Source organism: Littorina saxatilis, linkage group LG10 (genome assembly GCF_037325665.1).
Source record: "Littorina saxatilis isolate snail1 linkage group LG10, US_GU_Lsax_2.0, whole genome shotgun sequence".
Classification (NCBI taxonomy): Eukaryota; Metazoa; Mollusca; class Gastropoda; order Littorinimorpha; family Littorinidae; genus Littorina; species Littorina saxatilis.
The window spans coordinates 35,409,624-35,423,009 of record NC_090254.1 but is presented as its reverse complement, the minus strand read 5'-3'; the positions used below and the strand labels follow the sequence as shown (position 1 = coordinate 35,423,009).

Genomic DNA, 13,386 nt, shown 5'->3' with positions numbered 1-13,386 from the left:
TGTGTGTGTTTCCAGACATGCAACTAGCTCCACTCGGAGAAAATACACATATGCCAATCTTTATTATAATTATTGTATGTTAATGTAATACATATCACTATTTCCCATTCACTCACACACACACAATGAGAATTGTCCTCCAGAAAGAACAGTGGCAGTCAACAAACGGCATCTTTTTCAAGCACCTCCAGAATGTTGCCTTCCCACGCAACAGACACATCGACTCTAATGATGCCTACCTTCACCCCGCAAGCACTCGCCCGTATCACTATATAATATGCCATACAAAATTCAAAGATACATAGCCGACGCACTTATTAAACCATTCAAAATAAAAATAAGTTGAAAGTGCAACTTGCACTACTGACAAGGTATTTATTGTCCAGACTGGAGATATTGATCTGAAACACAGATAGCCAAACAGTCTTCTGTCTTTATGCCTTCTCCTCCACTGCTCTTGACCAGATACATGTTTATACAGAGAACAAAGACTCCATTGCATACAATGCTTGTATTTATTTCATAACAACATGAAGCGAACACACACACACACATTAGCATACAAATAATAATATTGCTTGGATTTTCCTGAGAATAATATGAAACTGTACACTTTGGACTTTAAGCTTAAATGCAGATGAATGAAAATGGTCCCTACGGAAAGGAACGCCTTTGTTCATTATCCCTACCGTGGGACCCACTTGAAACAAGAAGAGCAAACGCTCGATCGAGTCACTTTCGCAGTTCTGAATATTATATGAGGCATCAGATGGACAGGAAGAAATTGCTATTCACAACACAATGAGTCACGTTCACATAAAATTTGAGCCCGGTCACTTTTATAGTTTCCGAGAAAAGCCCAACGTTAAGTTGTGTGTTGCCAAACAGAAAAGGCTAGTTATCTCCCTTGTTTTTCTGATAACATTCGTAAAAGGCTATAGATGTAAATACTTTGATGTAAAGAATAATCCTACAAAGTTTCAATCACATCCGATGAACTTTGTCAAAGATATAAAATGTCTAATTTTTCCTTTGACGCTGACCTGTGACCTTGAAAAAGGTCAAAGGTCAACGAAACCATCGTTAAAGTGTAGAGGTCATTGGAGGTCACGACTAAACAAAATATGAGCCCGATCGCTTTGATAGTTTCCGAGAAAAGTCCAACGTTAAGGTGGTGTCTACGGACGGACGGCCGGCCGGACAGACTAACACTGACCGATTACATAGAGTCACTTTTTCTCAAGTGACTCAAAAATGTAGATAAATCTGCATAAGATGAAATGATTGAAACTAATTGTGACACATCTCTTCTATGCATTTTCTGCGCATGTACTGTTCTTATGGAGTACAGTGGTACCTACAATGAAAAGACACCTTTGGGACCAGGCAAACACGTGTCCCTACATTGCACGTGGCCTGTCGATCAATGTCATGACAGGTTAAGACGGGCGGGGTGGTAAGACGTCGGCCTCTTAATCGGAAGGTCGAGGGTTCGAATCCCGGCCGCGGCCGCCTGGTGGGTTAAGTGTGGAGATTTTTTCGATCTCCCAGGTCAACTTATGTGCAGACCTGCTAGTGACTTATCCCCCTTCGTGTGTACACGCAAGCACAAGACCAAGTGCGCACGAAAAAGATCCTGTAATCTATGTCAGAGTTCGGTGGGTTATAGAAACACGAAAATACCCAGCATGCTTCCTCCGAAAACGGCGTATGGCTGCCTTAATGGCAGGGTAAAAAAACGGTCATACACGTACAATTCCACTCGTGCAAAAAACACGAGTGTACGTGGGAGTTTCAGCCCACGAACGCAGAAGAAAAGATGACAGGTTAATTTTGGTAGAGATAATAGAAAATTATACAACAGGTGTCCTTTCATGAGAAGTATTCTCTCATCGGAGGAGCCTCACATCACGGGTACCACTGTAGTAGCATTGGATGCTACCAAGCACTCTATTCTCCGAGAGGTGTCATACAGTGGTGCATGTCTGCCATGAAAGGACACCTATGCCATGTGCTAACTTAATAGTTCTGTCCCCAGAACTAGTGTCTATTTGGGACATGACGTGGTTATATGCTAAGACATCTTCTTCTTCTGCGTTCGTGGGCTGAAACTCCCACGTACACGTGTTTTTTGCACGAGTGGAATTTCACGTGTATGACCGTTTTTTACCCCGCCATTTAGGCAGCCATACGCCGTTTTCGGAGGAGTGCTAAGACATGAAAGGACACCCCATGGCGCCATAGTGACCCCACATTGCAGGTGAATTTTCATGGCAGGTACATTTTGGTCAAAATAGGTGAAAGGGCAACATAAGGTGTCCTTTCAAGAGAGGTGTTCTCTCATTGGAGGGGCCTCACATCATAGTTACCACTGTAATGCATACCTCAGCCTGGTAGACAACACCTTCCTCTTTCATTGAGAGTGAACTCGTTTGCATTCTGATTTGTCTAAAATTATGAGGTTGCCCTTGAGACTTCATTTGGCAAGATGTACATGGTATCACAGATCTAAGTAGGTCATTAGGACAAAAATGTTTATCACAGATAAGAATATTCCACAAATGAATATCAGGTCTTGACTGGGGCTGGGTGGAATGTTTGTTCATCAATATCTTCCTTGACGAGAGGATAATTTTTTATAAAAGAAAGCAGGTGTTGTACATTACATACAAGGGAAATAACTCGATATACATTTGATTAATGGAATACTCAAGATAAACAGTTCTATAGACTATTGTACTATCAGTAACTTGTGTAATGTGAGCTTTTCACACTGACCGTTAAATAGCCTGGAACCAAAAATCCATGCTGTGTAAATATTTTCTTTCCTGGATTAAGAGTTAGCCTTTGTCAGGCTTGAGACAGCCAGCCCTTTCTGTCTGCATTAGTTAGCCTTTGTCAGGCTTGAGACAGCCATCCCTTTCTGTCTGTATTAGTTAGCCTTTGTGAGGCTTGAGACAGCCAGCCCTTTCTGTCTGCATTAGTTAGCCTTTGTCAGGCTTGAGACAGCCAGCCCTTTCTGTCTGCATTAGTTAGCCTTTGTCAGGCTTGAGACAGCCATCCCTTTCTGTCTGTATTAGTTAGCCTTTGTCAGGCTTAATTGAGACAGCCAGCCCTTTCTGTCTGCATTTGTTGTTCTCTTCTGCATCTCCTCTGAACATTTCAGTCTTTTATTTGTGATAATATCTTCATTATCAGCACTCGGCAATGTCTAACCAAACTGCAATATCAGCAGTCATTGGGAATGTCTTTCACTTTGTACGCAGCAGAACTGACCGCACCATTTGCCTGACTCCTCACTGTTTCATCGATGCGAGTTCCTTTTGACGTTAGATGCATAGACACCTGTAGCCTCACTGTTTCATCGATGCGAGTTCCTTTTGACATTAGATGCATAGACACCTGTAGCCTCACTGTTTCATTGATGCGAGTTCCTTTTGACATTAGATGCATAGACACCTGACGCCTCACTGTTTCATCGATGCGAGTTCCTTTTGACATTAGATGCATAGACACCTGTAGCCTCACTGTTTCATCGATGCGAGTTCCTTTTGACATTAGATGCATAGACACCTGACGCCTCACTGTTTCATCGATGCGAGTTCCTTTTGACGTTAGATGCATAGACACCTGTAGCCTCACTGTTTCATCGATGCGAGTTCCTTTTGACATTAGATGCATAGACACCTGTAGCCTCACTGTTTCATCGATGCGAGTTCCTTTTGACGTTAGATGCATAGACACCTGTAGCCTCACTGTTTCATCGATGCGAGTTCCTTTTGACATTAGATGCATAGACACCTGACGCCTCACTGTTTCATCGATGCGAGTTCCTTTTGACATTAGATGCATAGACACCTGTAGCCTCACTGTTTCATCGATGCGAGTTCCTTTTGACATTAGATGCATAGACACCTGACGCCTCACTGTTTCATCGATGCGAGTTTCTTTTGACATTAGATGCATAGACACCTGTAGCCTCACTGTTTCATCGATGCGAGTTCCTTTTGACATTAGATGCATAGACACCTGACGCCTCACTGTTTCATCGATGCGAGTTCCATCTGACGTTAGATGCATAGACACCTGTAGCCTCACTGTTTCATCGATGCGAGTTCCTTTTGACATTAGATGCATAGACACCTGACGCCTCACTGTTTCATCGATGCGAGTTCCTTTTGACATTAGATGCATAGACACCTGTAGCCTCACTGTTTCATCGATGCGAGTTCCTTTTGACGTTAGATGCATAGACACCTGTAGCCTCACTGTTTCATCGATGCGAGTTCCTTTTGACATTAGATGCATAGACACCTGACGCCTCACTGTTTCATCGATGCGAGTTCCTTTTGACATTAGATGCATAGACACCTGTAGCCTCACTGTTTCATCGATGCGAGTTCCTTTTGACGTTAGATGCATAGACACCTGTAGCCTCACTGTTTCATCGATGCGAGTTCCTTTTGACATTAGATGCATAGACACCTGTAGCCTCACTGTTTCATCGATGCGAGTTCCTTTTGACGTTAGATGCATAGACACCTGTAGCCTCACTGTTTCATCGATGCGAGTTCCTTTTGACATTAGATGCATAGACACCTGTAGCCTCACTGTTTCATCGATGCGAGTTCCTTTTGACATTAGATGCATAGACACCTGACGCCTCACTGTTTCATCGATGCGAGTTTCTTTTGACATTAGATGCATAGACACCTGTAGCCTCACTGTTTCATCGATGCGAGTTCCTTTTGACATTAGATGCATAGACACCTGACGCCTCACTGTTTCATCGATGCGAGTTCCATCTGACGTTAGATGCATAGACACCTGTAGCCTCACTGTTTCATCGATGCGAGTTCCTTTTGACGTTAGATGTAGGCACCTTCACAACCGCATCCTGCAACCAACAACATGCAAGTTAATGACTCATAATATTTTCACGCAATCTGTCACCCTTTTTTTTACTGGCTTTACAATAAACAGATATTATGGGTGGGGGTGTGTGGGGGGAACTAAAGGACAAACCCTCTTTTCAAACCAAAAGCATTTCTTATGATTACATTGTACCATTATCCTTACACTTCTTTAGAATAAACAAGTCGCGTAAGGCGAAAATACAATATTTAGTCAAGTAGCTGTCGAACTCACAGAATGAAACTGAACGCAATGCCATTTTACTCGTAGCATCGTCAGGCCACCGCTCATGGCAAAGGCAGTGAAATTGACAAGAAGAGCAGGGTAGTAGTTGCGCTAAGAAGGATAGCACGCTTTTCTGTACCTCTCTTTGTTTTAACTTTCTGAGCGTGTTTTTAATCCAAACATATCATATCTATATGTTTGTGGAATCAGGAACCGACAAGGAATAAGATGAAAGTGTTTTTAAATTGATTTGGACAATTTAATTTTGATAATAATTTTTATATATTTAATTTTCAGAGCTTGTTTTTAATCCGAATATAACATATTTATATGTTTTTGGAATCAGCAAATGATGGAAAATAAGATAAACGTAAATTTGGATCGTTTTATAAATTTTTAATTTTTTTTACAATTTTCCGATTTTTAATGACCAAAGTCATCAATTAATTTTTAAGCCACCAAGCTGAAATGCAATACCGAAGTCCGGGCTTTGTCGAAGATTACTTGACCAAAATTTCAACCAATTTGGTTGAAAAATGAGGGCGTGACAGTGCCGCCTCAACTTTCACGAAAAGCCGGATATGACGTCATCAAAGACATTTATCAAAAAAATGAAAAAAACGTTCGGGGATTTCATACCCAGGAACTCTCATGTCAAATTTCATAAAGATCGGTCCAGTAGTTTAGTCTGAATCGCTCTACACACACACACACACACACAGACACACACACACACACACACACACACACACACACACACACACACACACACGCACATACACCACGACCCTCGTTTCGATTCCCCCTCGATGTTAAAATATTTAGTCAAAACTTGACTAAATATAAAAAACAAGCAAGGTACATTATAAAAACGTTTAATTGTGACATAACAATATGATAGTCACTGATCATCAACCCAGCAGTCTTTTAAGTGGACAGACACAAGCGAGACTGACACAGTGATTGAAAATGAAATTAACAAGCATTAACCTTAACGGGTCAAGATAGCCGCCCCGTGGCCGTGGTGACACGGGGGTGGGACATGGATACCGTTTCTGGGTCTGCACAAACAGTTGACCTGTGACCTGAGAGAGAGAGAGAGAGAGAGAGAGAGAGAGAGAAAGAAAGAGAAATATAGTATTCACCGACAGAGAGGGGAAGATAAAATAAATATTCAACGGTAGAAGAAAATCCGCTTGTACCAAGATATCATAACAGAGTGCAAAAAAATAAAGAAAACAAGTCGCGTGAGGCGAAATTACTACTTTTAGTCAAGCTGTCGAACTCACAGAATGAAACTGAACGCACTGCATTTTTTCACCAAGACCGTATAGCATCGTCAGTCACCCGCTCGTGGAAAAGGCAGTAAAATGGAATTGTTTTTGGATCGTTTCATACAAAAATAATTTTAATTACAATTTTCTGATTTTTAATTACCAAACTCATTAATTAATTTTTAAGCCTCCAAGCTGAAATGCAATACCAAAGTCCGGACTTCGTCGAAGATTGCTTGACCAAAATTTCAATCAATAATTATTTGGTTCAAAAATGAGGGCGTGACAGTGCGGGCTCAACTTTTACTAAAAGATGGATATTACGTCATCAAAGAAATTTATCGAACAAATGAAAAAAAATGTCGGGGGATAACATACCCAGGAACTCTCATGTGAAATTTCAAGAAGATTGGTCCAGTAGTTTTCTCTGAATCGCTCTACACACACACACACATATATACACTGACACCCCAAGTCACACACAAACACACACATACACACTCATTGACTTACACAAATCTCATACACACGAAACACACTCATACGCACAAAGACACACACACACACACACGCACTCATTCACACACGCTCACTCACACGTACTCACTCACACACACTCACTCACTCACTCACAGAAACTTAATACACAAAAAACACACACTCATGCGCACATATAATCAGACGGACACACACACCTTTACAAACAAACACACTCATACACACACAAACATACACACAAACTCACAAACACACTCACGCACACGCACACTCACGACACAGCCGCTTTCTCTCTTTCTTACACACCCACACACACAAGTCGATTCCAGTATAGCATTTGTGGGATACCTCCAGCTTCGCTGGGATAAACTAAAAAATGTTCCGGCCCTGCGGCGGGTCGAACCCGGCACCTTCGCCTTTCCACATGAGCACTCTCACCGATTGAGCTATAGTGTACTCTTGAGATATAGTTTCTCTTAGAGTAAATAAAATCCCCTGCACGCATTCTGACCGCCGCGGGACGATGTTTCAACCCCCAGACGTACGCGTTGACGTACACGTTCACTTTTAATTGAAAACGTCTTTGACAACAACTGAAACGAATTAAAAAATGTTATCTGACTAGTGTACACACCCATGCTTTGTAAAAGCTTCCATGCTTCGTGTATAAAGGTTTTAGGTCTCACTTGGCACATTTCTTCGACGTCAAGTGTTAGGTTGAGATGCGCGTCCTCATGCGAAATCTTTAATCAGCCGCCTTTAGAGGGTGCCAAAAGCGTGCAAAGCTAATATCTTCCGTGCAAAGCTAATATCTTCCGTGCAAAGCTAATATCTTCCGTTTGCCTACCGTTAGGAACGTAATTTTTTTCACACACCATACGCCCCACATTTCCAAGCTACTCACCAAATTTGAGCTCAATTGACCCCAGAGTACCAGAGATACAAGTCTAAACTGTCGAGATACAAACAAACAGACAGCGTGTTTACATAAAGGCGGCTATAATTACGTAGAAAGCTTGTTCCATAGCCACGGAGAGAGAGAGAGAGAGTGGTTGTATGTGACTTGTGAAGAGAGCAGAGAATAGGTCAATTAATTTGTAAAGTAATTTACACTTCTTTAACTTGGTTACCCTTCCTCAAAGCACATCCATCCTACCAAACCCTCCCCCCCCCCCCCCTTTTTTTCAAAGATATAATTGAACAATAATTCTCCTCAAGCTGTGTATGTCATCCTAGCTCTCTGCCCTCCTTTTCTTCAATCTGTCTATTGCTTCTCCATTTTAAGTTGCCATGAGCTTGTTGCACCAATACCAATGTTAGGAAAGTGCCCAGGTTCAGATTAAAAAATGAGTAATGAAAATAAATTTCACAAGACATGCAATATACATGAATATTTACTCAAATCTGCCCCCAATATCTTAATGTCAGAATAAATCCAGACACAAAATGAAAAGTAGCATGCAAACACACACAAAGCGCATTATAAAACAAACACGGAAAGCATTTTTGTGTGTGTAATATATATATATGTTACAGCAAACAACACAGCAATGAATTAATGAAAGCAACACACATTTACTAACATAAATAACACCATGGACCTTTCCACAAAGAGATAAGCTTGACCTTTAAGCCTGTCCTTAACTGGGCAAAGTGGACTTCACAAAGCTGGCGTCAGGAAGCTTTAGCACTGAGTTTTCGGTAAAAATACTGTGAAGTTGACTTATGGCTCAATTAGGGACCGCTTTTAAAGGTCCTCGTCTACATTTTTATACCGAAATCGCCATTTGACCATTAAAATGCAGAGTCTATTATCTACAAGTATCAACAATACACCCCCTTTCGATCAGGAAAGACAAAGCCAGTGTAGCCGTTTGAAAATTCATTGTAGTATTCCAGCGTAGTACTCATAGTAGGATATCCTTATTTGGAAAATGCCAAGCGCAAAACTCCTCTCAAATTCCGTGCATTTCGTGCGTTTAAAAAAAAGCGTGGACAGCGCTCCAGTGTCAAACTGTTGCTGCACTTGTTTGGGCGTGGCTATAAGCATAGTGACATGAATTTGATTGGTCAGTATTTTTAGGCAAAGCACATGTTCTCAGCAAACAGAAAACAAAATATTGGAAGTGTGAGTCACGCTACCTAAAAAGAAAATCTTTTTTTACATATATTTTCTTTTCTATAACTTTTTTCCCCATGGTTCATTCATCATCTGACATAACTTTTTAGCGAAATCTAACCATAAGATTATTGAAAAAAAGCAAAAATGTAGACGACCACCTTTAAGCCAGTTTCCACTGCACCATAAAAGCACCTACATCTAATATGCAGGAAATGACACTGGTTGCAAACTCAGAGCAAAGATGGATACATGTATGTAAGCGTTCAACTACAGGGCTTGTGTGCCTTACTTTGAGGCCACGGTAATTGTCCTCGATGTGTGAAGCACGGACTTTCTCCCTCGCCATCTCTGCCCTCAAGTCCGCCAGCTGTCGCTTCGTGTCATAGTCCGCCTGCTCTGTATAATCCGCCAGCTTGCCGATGGTTTGGCGACTGGCCTGATAAGACACCACTTCGTCATAGTTTGCCACTTGTCAATTGTTTCTTGTTCACAAAAGCACTAATCAAAAATTTGCTCCAGGGGCTTGCAACGTAGTACAATATATGACCTTTCTGGGAGAATGCAAGTTTCCAGTACAAAGGACTTAACATTTCTTACATACTGCTTGACTAAAATCTTTACAAAAATGGACTATATTCTATACAAGAAACACTTCACAAGGGTAAAAGGAGAAACAGAATCCGTTAGTCGCCTCTTACGACATGCTGGGGAGCATCGGGTAAATTCTTCCCCTTAACCCGCGGGGGTATTTAAAGACTCCCTCCTTTTTAAGACCTGATTTTCTCAGATTTGTTGAGGTCTTAAAAGGTAGGGTTTCTTTGTACCTTGATCATTTCTTTGGCGCGTTCCGCAGCCTGCTGTGCGTGGGATTTCTCCACAAGAAGTTGTTGCTGTTGGTACGTGTTAACCTCCTGCAATTTTGCTTGGGCAGCCCTGGGAAGAAAGAAACAGATGTCTGATTTTGCTGGCATCTCTTCACACAAACAAAACCCACACAAAAACTTAATTGTTGCATGTGAGTAGGCGCAGACATGCATACACACACACACACACACACACATACAAATGCTCGCTCGGACGCATGCACGCATGCACACACACACACACACCCATACACACACACACACACACACATGGACGAAAACAAGAATCTTAAAACAAAAACAAATTGTCTGTCTCAAGGCATGAATTCACAGGTTAATTCAACACACACATGCTGGCGGTATCACAGTAAAGACACATAAGACCAGGCAGATGACATGATTACCTGGAGTCTGCAAGCTCATCCTGTAATTTCTCAAACTTTCCCTTGAACCACTCATGTGCATCCATCAAGTTCTTAGAAATCTGAAAAACACACACAAACCTTGACGTCTCATGTCAATTTTTATGTACGAGTAGTTACATTTAGTCAAGTTTTGACTAAATGTTTTAACATCGAGGGGGAATCGAAACGAGGGTCGTGGTGTATGTGTGTGCGTGTGTGCGTGCGTGTGTGCGTGCGTGTAGAGCGATTCAGACCAAACTACTGGACCGATCTTTATGAAATTTGACATGAGAGTTCCTGGGTATGATATCCCCGAACGTTTTTTTCATTTTTTTGATTAATGTCTTTGATGACGTCATATCCGGCTTTTCGTGAAAGTTGAGGCGGCACTGTCACGCTCTCATTTTTTAACCAAATTGGTTGAAATTTTGGTCAAGTAGTCTTCGACGAAGCCCGGACTTCGGTATTGCATTTCAGCTTGATGGCTTAAAAATTAGTTAATGACTTTGGTCATTAAAAATCTGAAAATTGTAAAAAAAATTATTTTTTTCTAAAATGATCCAAATTTACGTTCATCTTATTCTCCATCATTTGCTGATTCCAAAAACATATAAATATGTTATATTCGGATTAAAAACAAGCTCTGAAAATTAAATATATAAAAATTATTATCAAAATTAAATTTTTGAAATCAATTTAAAAACACTTTCATCTTATTCCTTGTCGGTTCCTGATTCCAAAAACATATAGATATGATATGTTTGGATTAAAAACACGCTCAGAAAGTTAAAACAAAGAGAGGTACAGAAAAGCGTGCTATCCTTCTCAGCGCAAGTACTACCCAGCTCTTCCTGTCAATTTCACTGCCTTTGCCGTGCGCGGTGGACTGACGATGCTACGAGTATACGGTCTTGCTGCGTTGCATTGCGTTTAGTTTCATTCTGTGAGTTCGACAGCTACTTGACTAAATGTTGTGTTTTCGCCTTACGCGACTTGTTATTGAATGTGATGATGCTGAGAATATTGACACCAATGATGACAGAGATGATGATCCTAAATTGTTCATTTTTCACTTAATTCTTACCAGATGGTTTCTGAGATAACTCAGAAAGTCATTACATCACTTAGTACATGTAACGGGTTTGTATTCATTCAACTTAAAATTATGATCTCTTCCACCATCCTTGTAAGTTACTAATCAACAACGCACAAGTGTACAGGTACAGCGTAGCTGTTTGTGACACTACTACTTTATTCATTTTTAGCCAGCCTTTAAATGAGGTGCCATACAGAAGTGTGGCCACTCCTGTCCAACATGGGTTAAAGTAATGACACTTACCATGATAGTAATCTCACAATGAATAGTTGCTGGAACTGAAAACTTTGATCCTGCTTCCACTTTCTACCGAATCAGATTGCGAAAGATTCATCCACTACACAGAACTTAGTACGGTAATCCATAATTACATCTTTCATTGTCATAAGTTTATAAAATATATATATAATTTATGTGAAAAATTATTTCTGATGGGGGTTTTAAATTCTAGGATGAAAAGCAGTAAGATGTTAAATCCATATCCAATCCAAGTTTTCATTGAATAACCATGATCCAGAAAAGTTTTTCTCATAAGATTCACCTTTCCATTGCAATAACCTATCTATAACGACCACTATTGTTGGGTACCTTGAGTGTTCGTTGTAGCAGGATGATTGTAAAACTATTGTTTCACCAGCGTATAGTTGTCTCACACCAAAAGCTTCAATGGAATTTACAATAAGCAACAGCTTTTTTTCCATTCATATTGTTTTCAACCCACCTCCACTGATACCCCCCCGCGGGTTAGGGGGAAGAATTTACCCGATGCTCCCCAGCATGTCGTAAGAGGCGACTAACGGATTCTGTTTCTCCTTTTACCCTTGTTAAGTGTTTCTTGTATAGAATATAGTCCATTTTTGTAAAGATTTTAGTCAAGCAGTATGTAAGAAATGTTAAGTCCTTTGTACTGGAAACTTGCATTCTCCCAGTAAGGCAATACATTGTACTACGTTGCTAGCCCCTGGAGCAAATTTTTGATTAGTGCTTTTGTGAACAAGAAACAATTGACAAGTGGCTCTATCCCATCTCCCCCTTTCCCCGTCGCGATATAACCTTCGTGGTTGAAAACGATGTCAAACACCAAATAAAGAAAGAACCTCCACTGATTCGTTGTGCGCCTCTTTCAGCTTGTCGTCTGCCACATGCTTTTGCTTTGACACGTGATCCTCTCTCTTCTTGGTTTCCTGATGACAAATGGTGAAAATGTTAAAACACTTTTGTTTTTTTAATTCATGGGCTGAAACTCCCACAGCTTTTACGTGTATGGCCGTTTTAACCCTCCATTTAGGCAGCCATATACACAGACCTGGGAACCCCTGTTTTGCACTTCTCAAACAAGTATTCTCAAACAAACTTGGTGTATTTTCAGAAAAATGAGCGTACTCCACACAGCAAATGAACATCCATGATTAAAGCATGCTTCACACGCGTCCGTCACACCATTAACTAAGTTTACCTACACATTTAAAACAAATGCTTTTTTTCAATGTTTACTGACATAAACTGTAATCATGTGTCAAAATACTAGATCGACTTCGAGATGGGCTTGTGACGAAAAGTAGTCTAGGAATGTTTCTGGTCGTATTTTTTTTTCCAACTGACCGTACTGATCGTATTCTCGACAATCATGCGTACACAATACGGCGAAATCGTATGGGTTCCCAGGTCTGTATACACCTTGGCCCTAGTTACTTCATACCAGCGTGCTTGTTCACATTCATGCACAGTGGAAGCCCCCTATTAAGACCCCCAATTTAATATTACCTCTGTTTTCTTCTTCTTCTTCGTTCGTGGGCTGAAACTCCCACGTACACTCGTGTTTTTTGCACGAGTGGAATTTTACGTGTATGACCGGTTTTTACCCCCGCCATTTAGGCAGCCATACGCCGTTTTCGGAGGAAGCATGCTGGGTATTTTCGTGTTTCTATAACCCACCGAACTCTGACGTGGATTACAGGGTCTTTTTCGTGCGCACTTGGTCTTGTGCTTG

At 40.9% G+C, this 13,386-nt stretch overlaps 2 protein-coding genes across 3 annotated transcripts in view; both read right to left on the bottom strand.

Annotated features, from left to right (window-relative positions):
- Positions 1-3,228: 3,228 nt before the first annotated feature.
- On the bottom strand, positions 3,229-4,821 carry LOC138977851 (uncharacterized). The gene has a single exon (XM_070350458.1). It carries the CDS (start codon positions 4,819-4,821, stop codon positions 3,229-3,231), a length of 1,593 nt encoding a protein of 530 aa, XP_070206559.1.
- The window catches only part of LOC138978666 (coiled-coil domain-containing protein 150-like), a 29,688-nt gene continuing 20,832 nt past the window's right edge, over positions 4,531-13,386 (bottom strand). The window contains exons 17-22 of one of the 2 annotated variants that reach the window (XM_070351460.1): positions 12,494-12,580; positions 10,301-10,380; positions 9,858-9,966; positions 9,323-9,469; positions 7,816-7,863; positions 4,531-4,897 (exon numbers count right to left, since the gene is read on the bottom strand). In XM_070351460.1, the coding sequence (XP_070207561.1) occupies positions 4,844-4,897; positions 7,816-7,863; positions 9,323-9,469; positions 9,858-9,966; positions 10,301-10,380; positions 12,494-12,580 (525 nt within the window). In that variant the 3' untranslated portion in view covers positions 4,531-4,843. The remainder of the gene's footprint in view (positions 4,898-7,815; positions 7,864-9,322; positions 9,470-9,857; positions 9,967-10,300; positions 10,381-12,493; positions 12,581-13,386) is intronic. The other variant, XM_070351461.1, reaches the window with a different exon arrangement.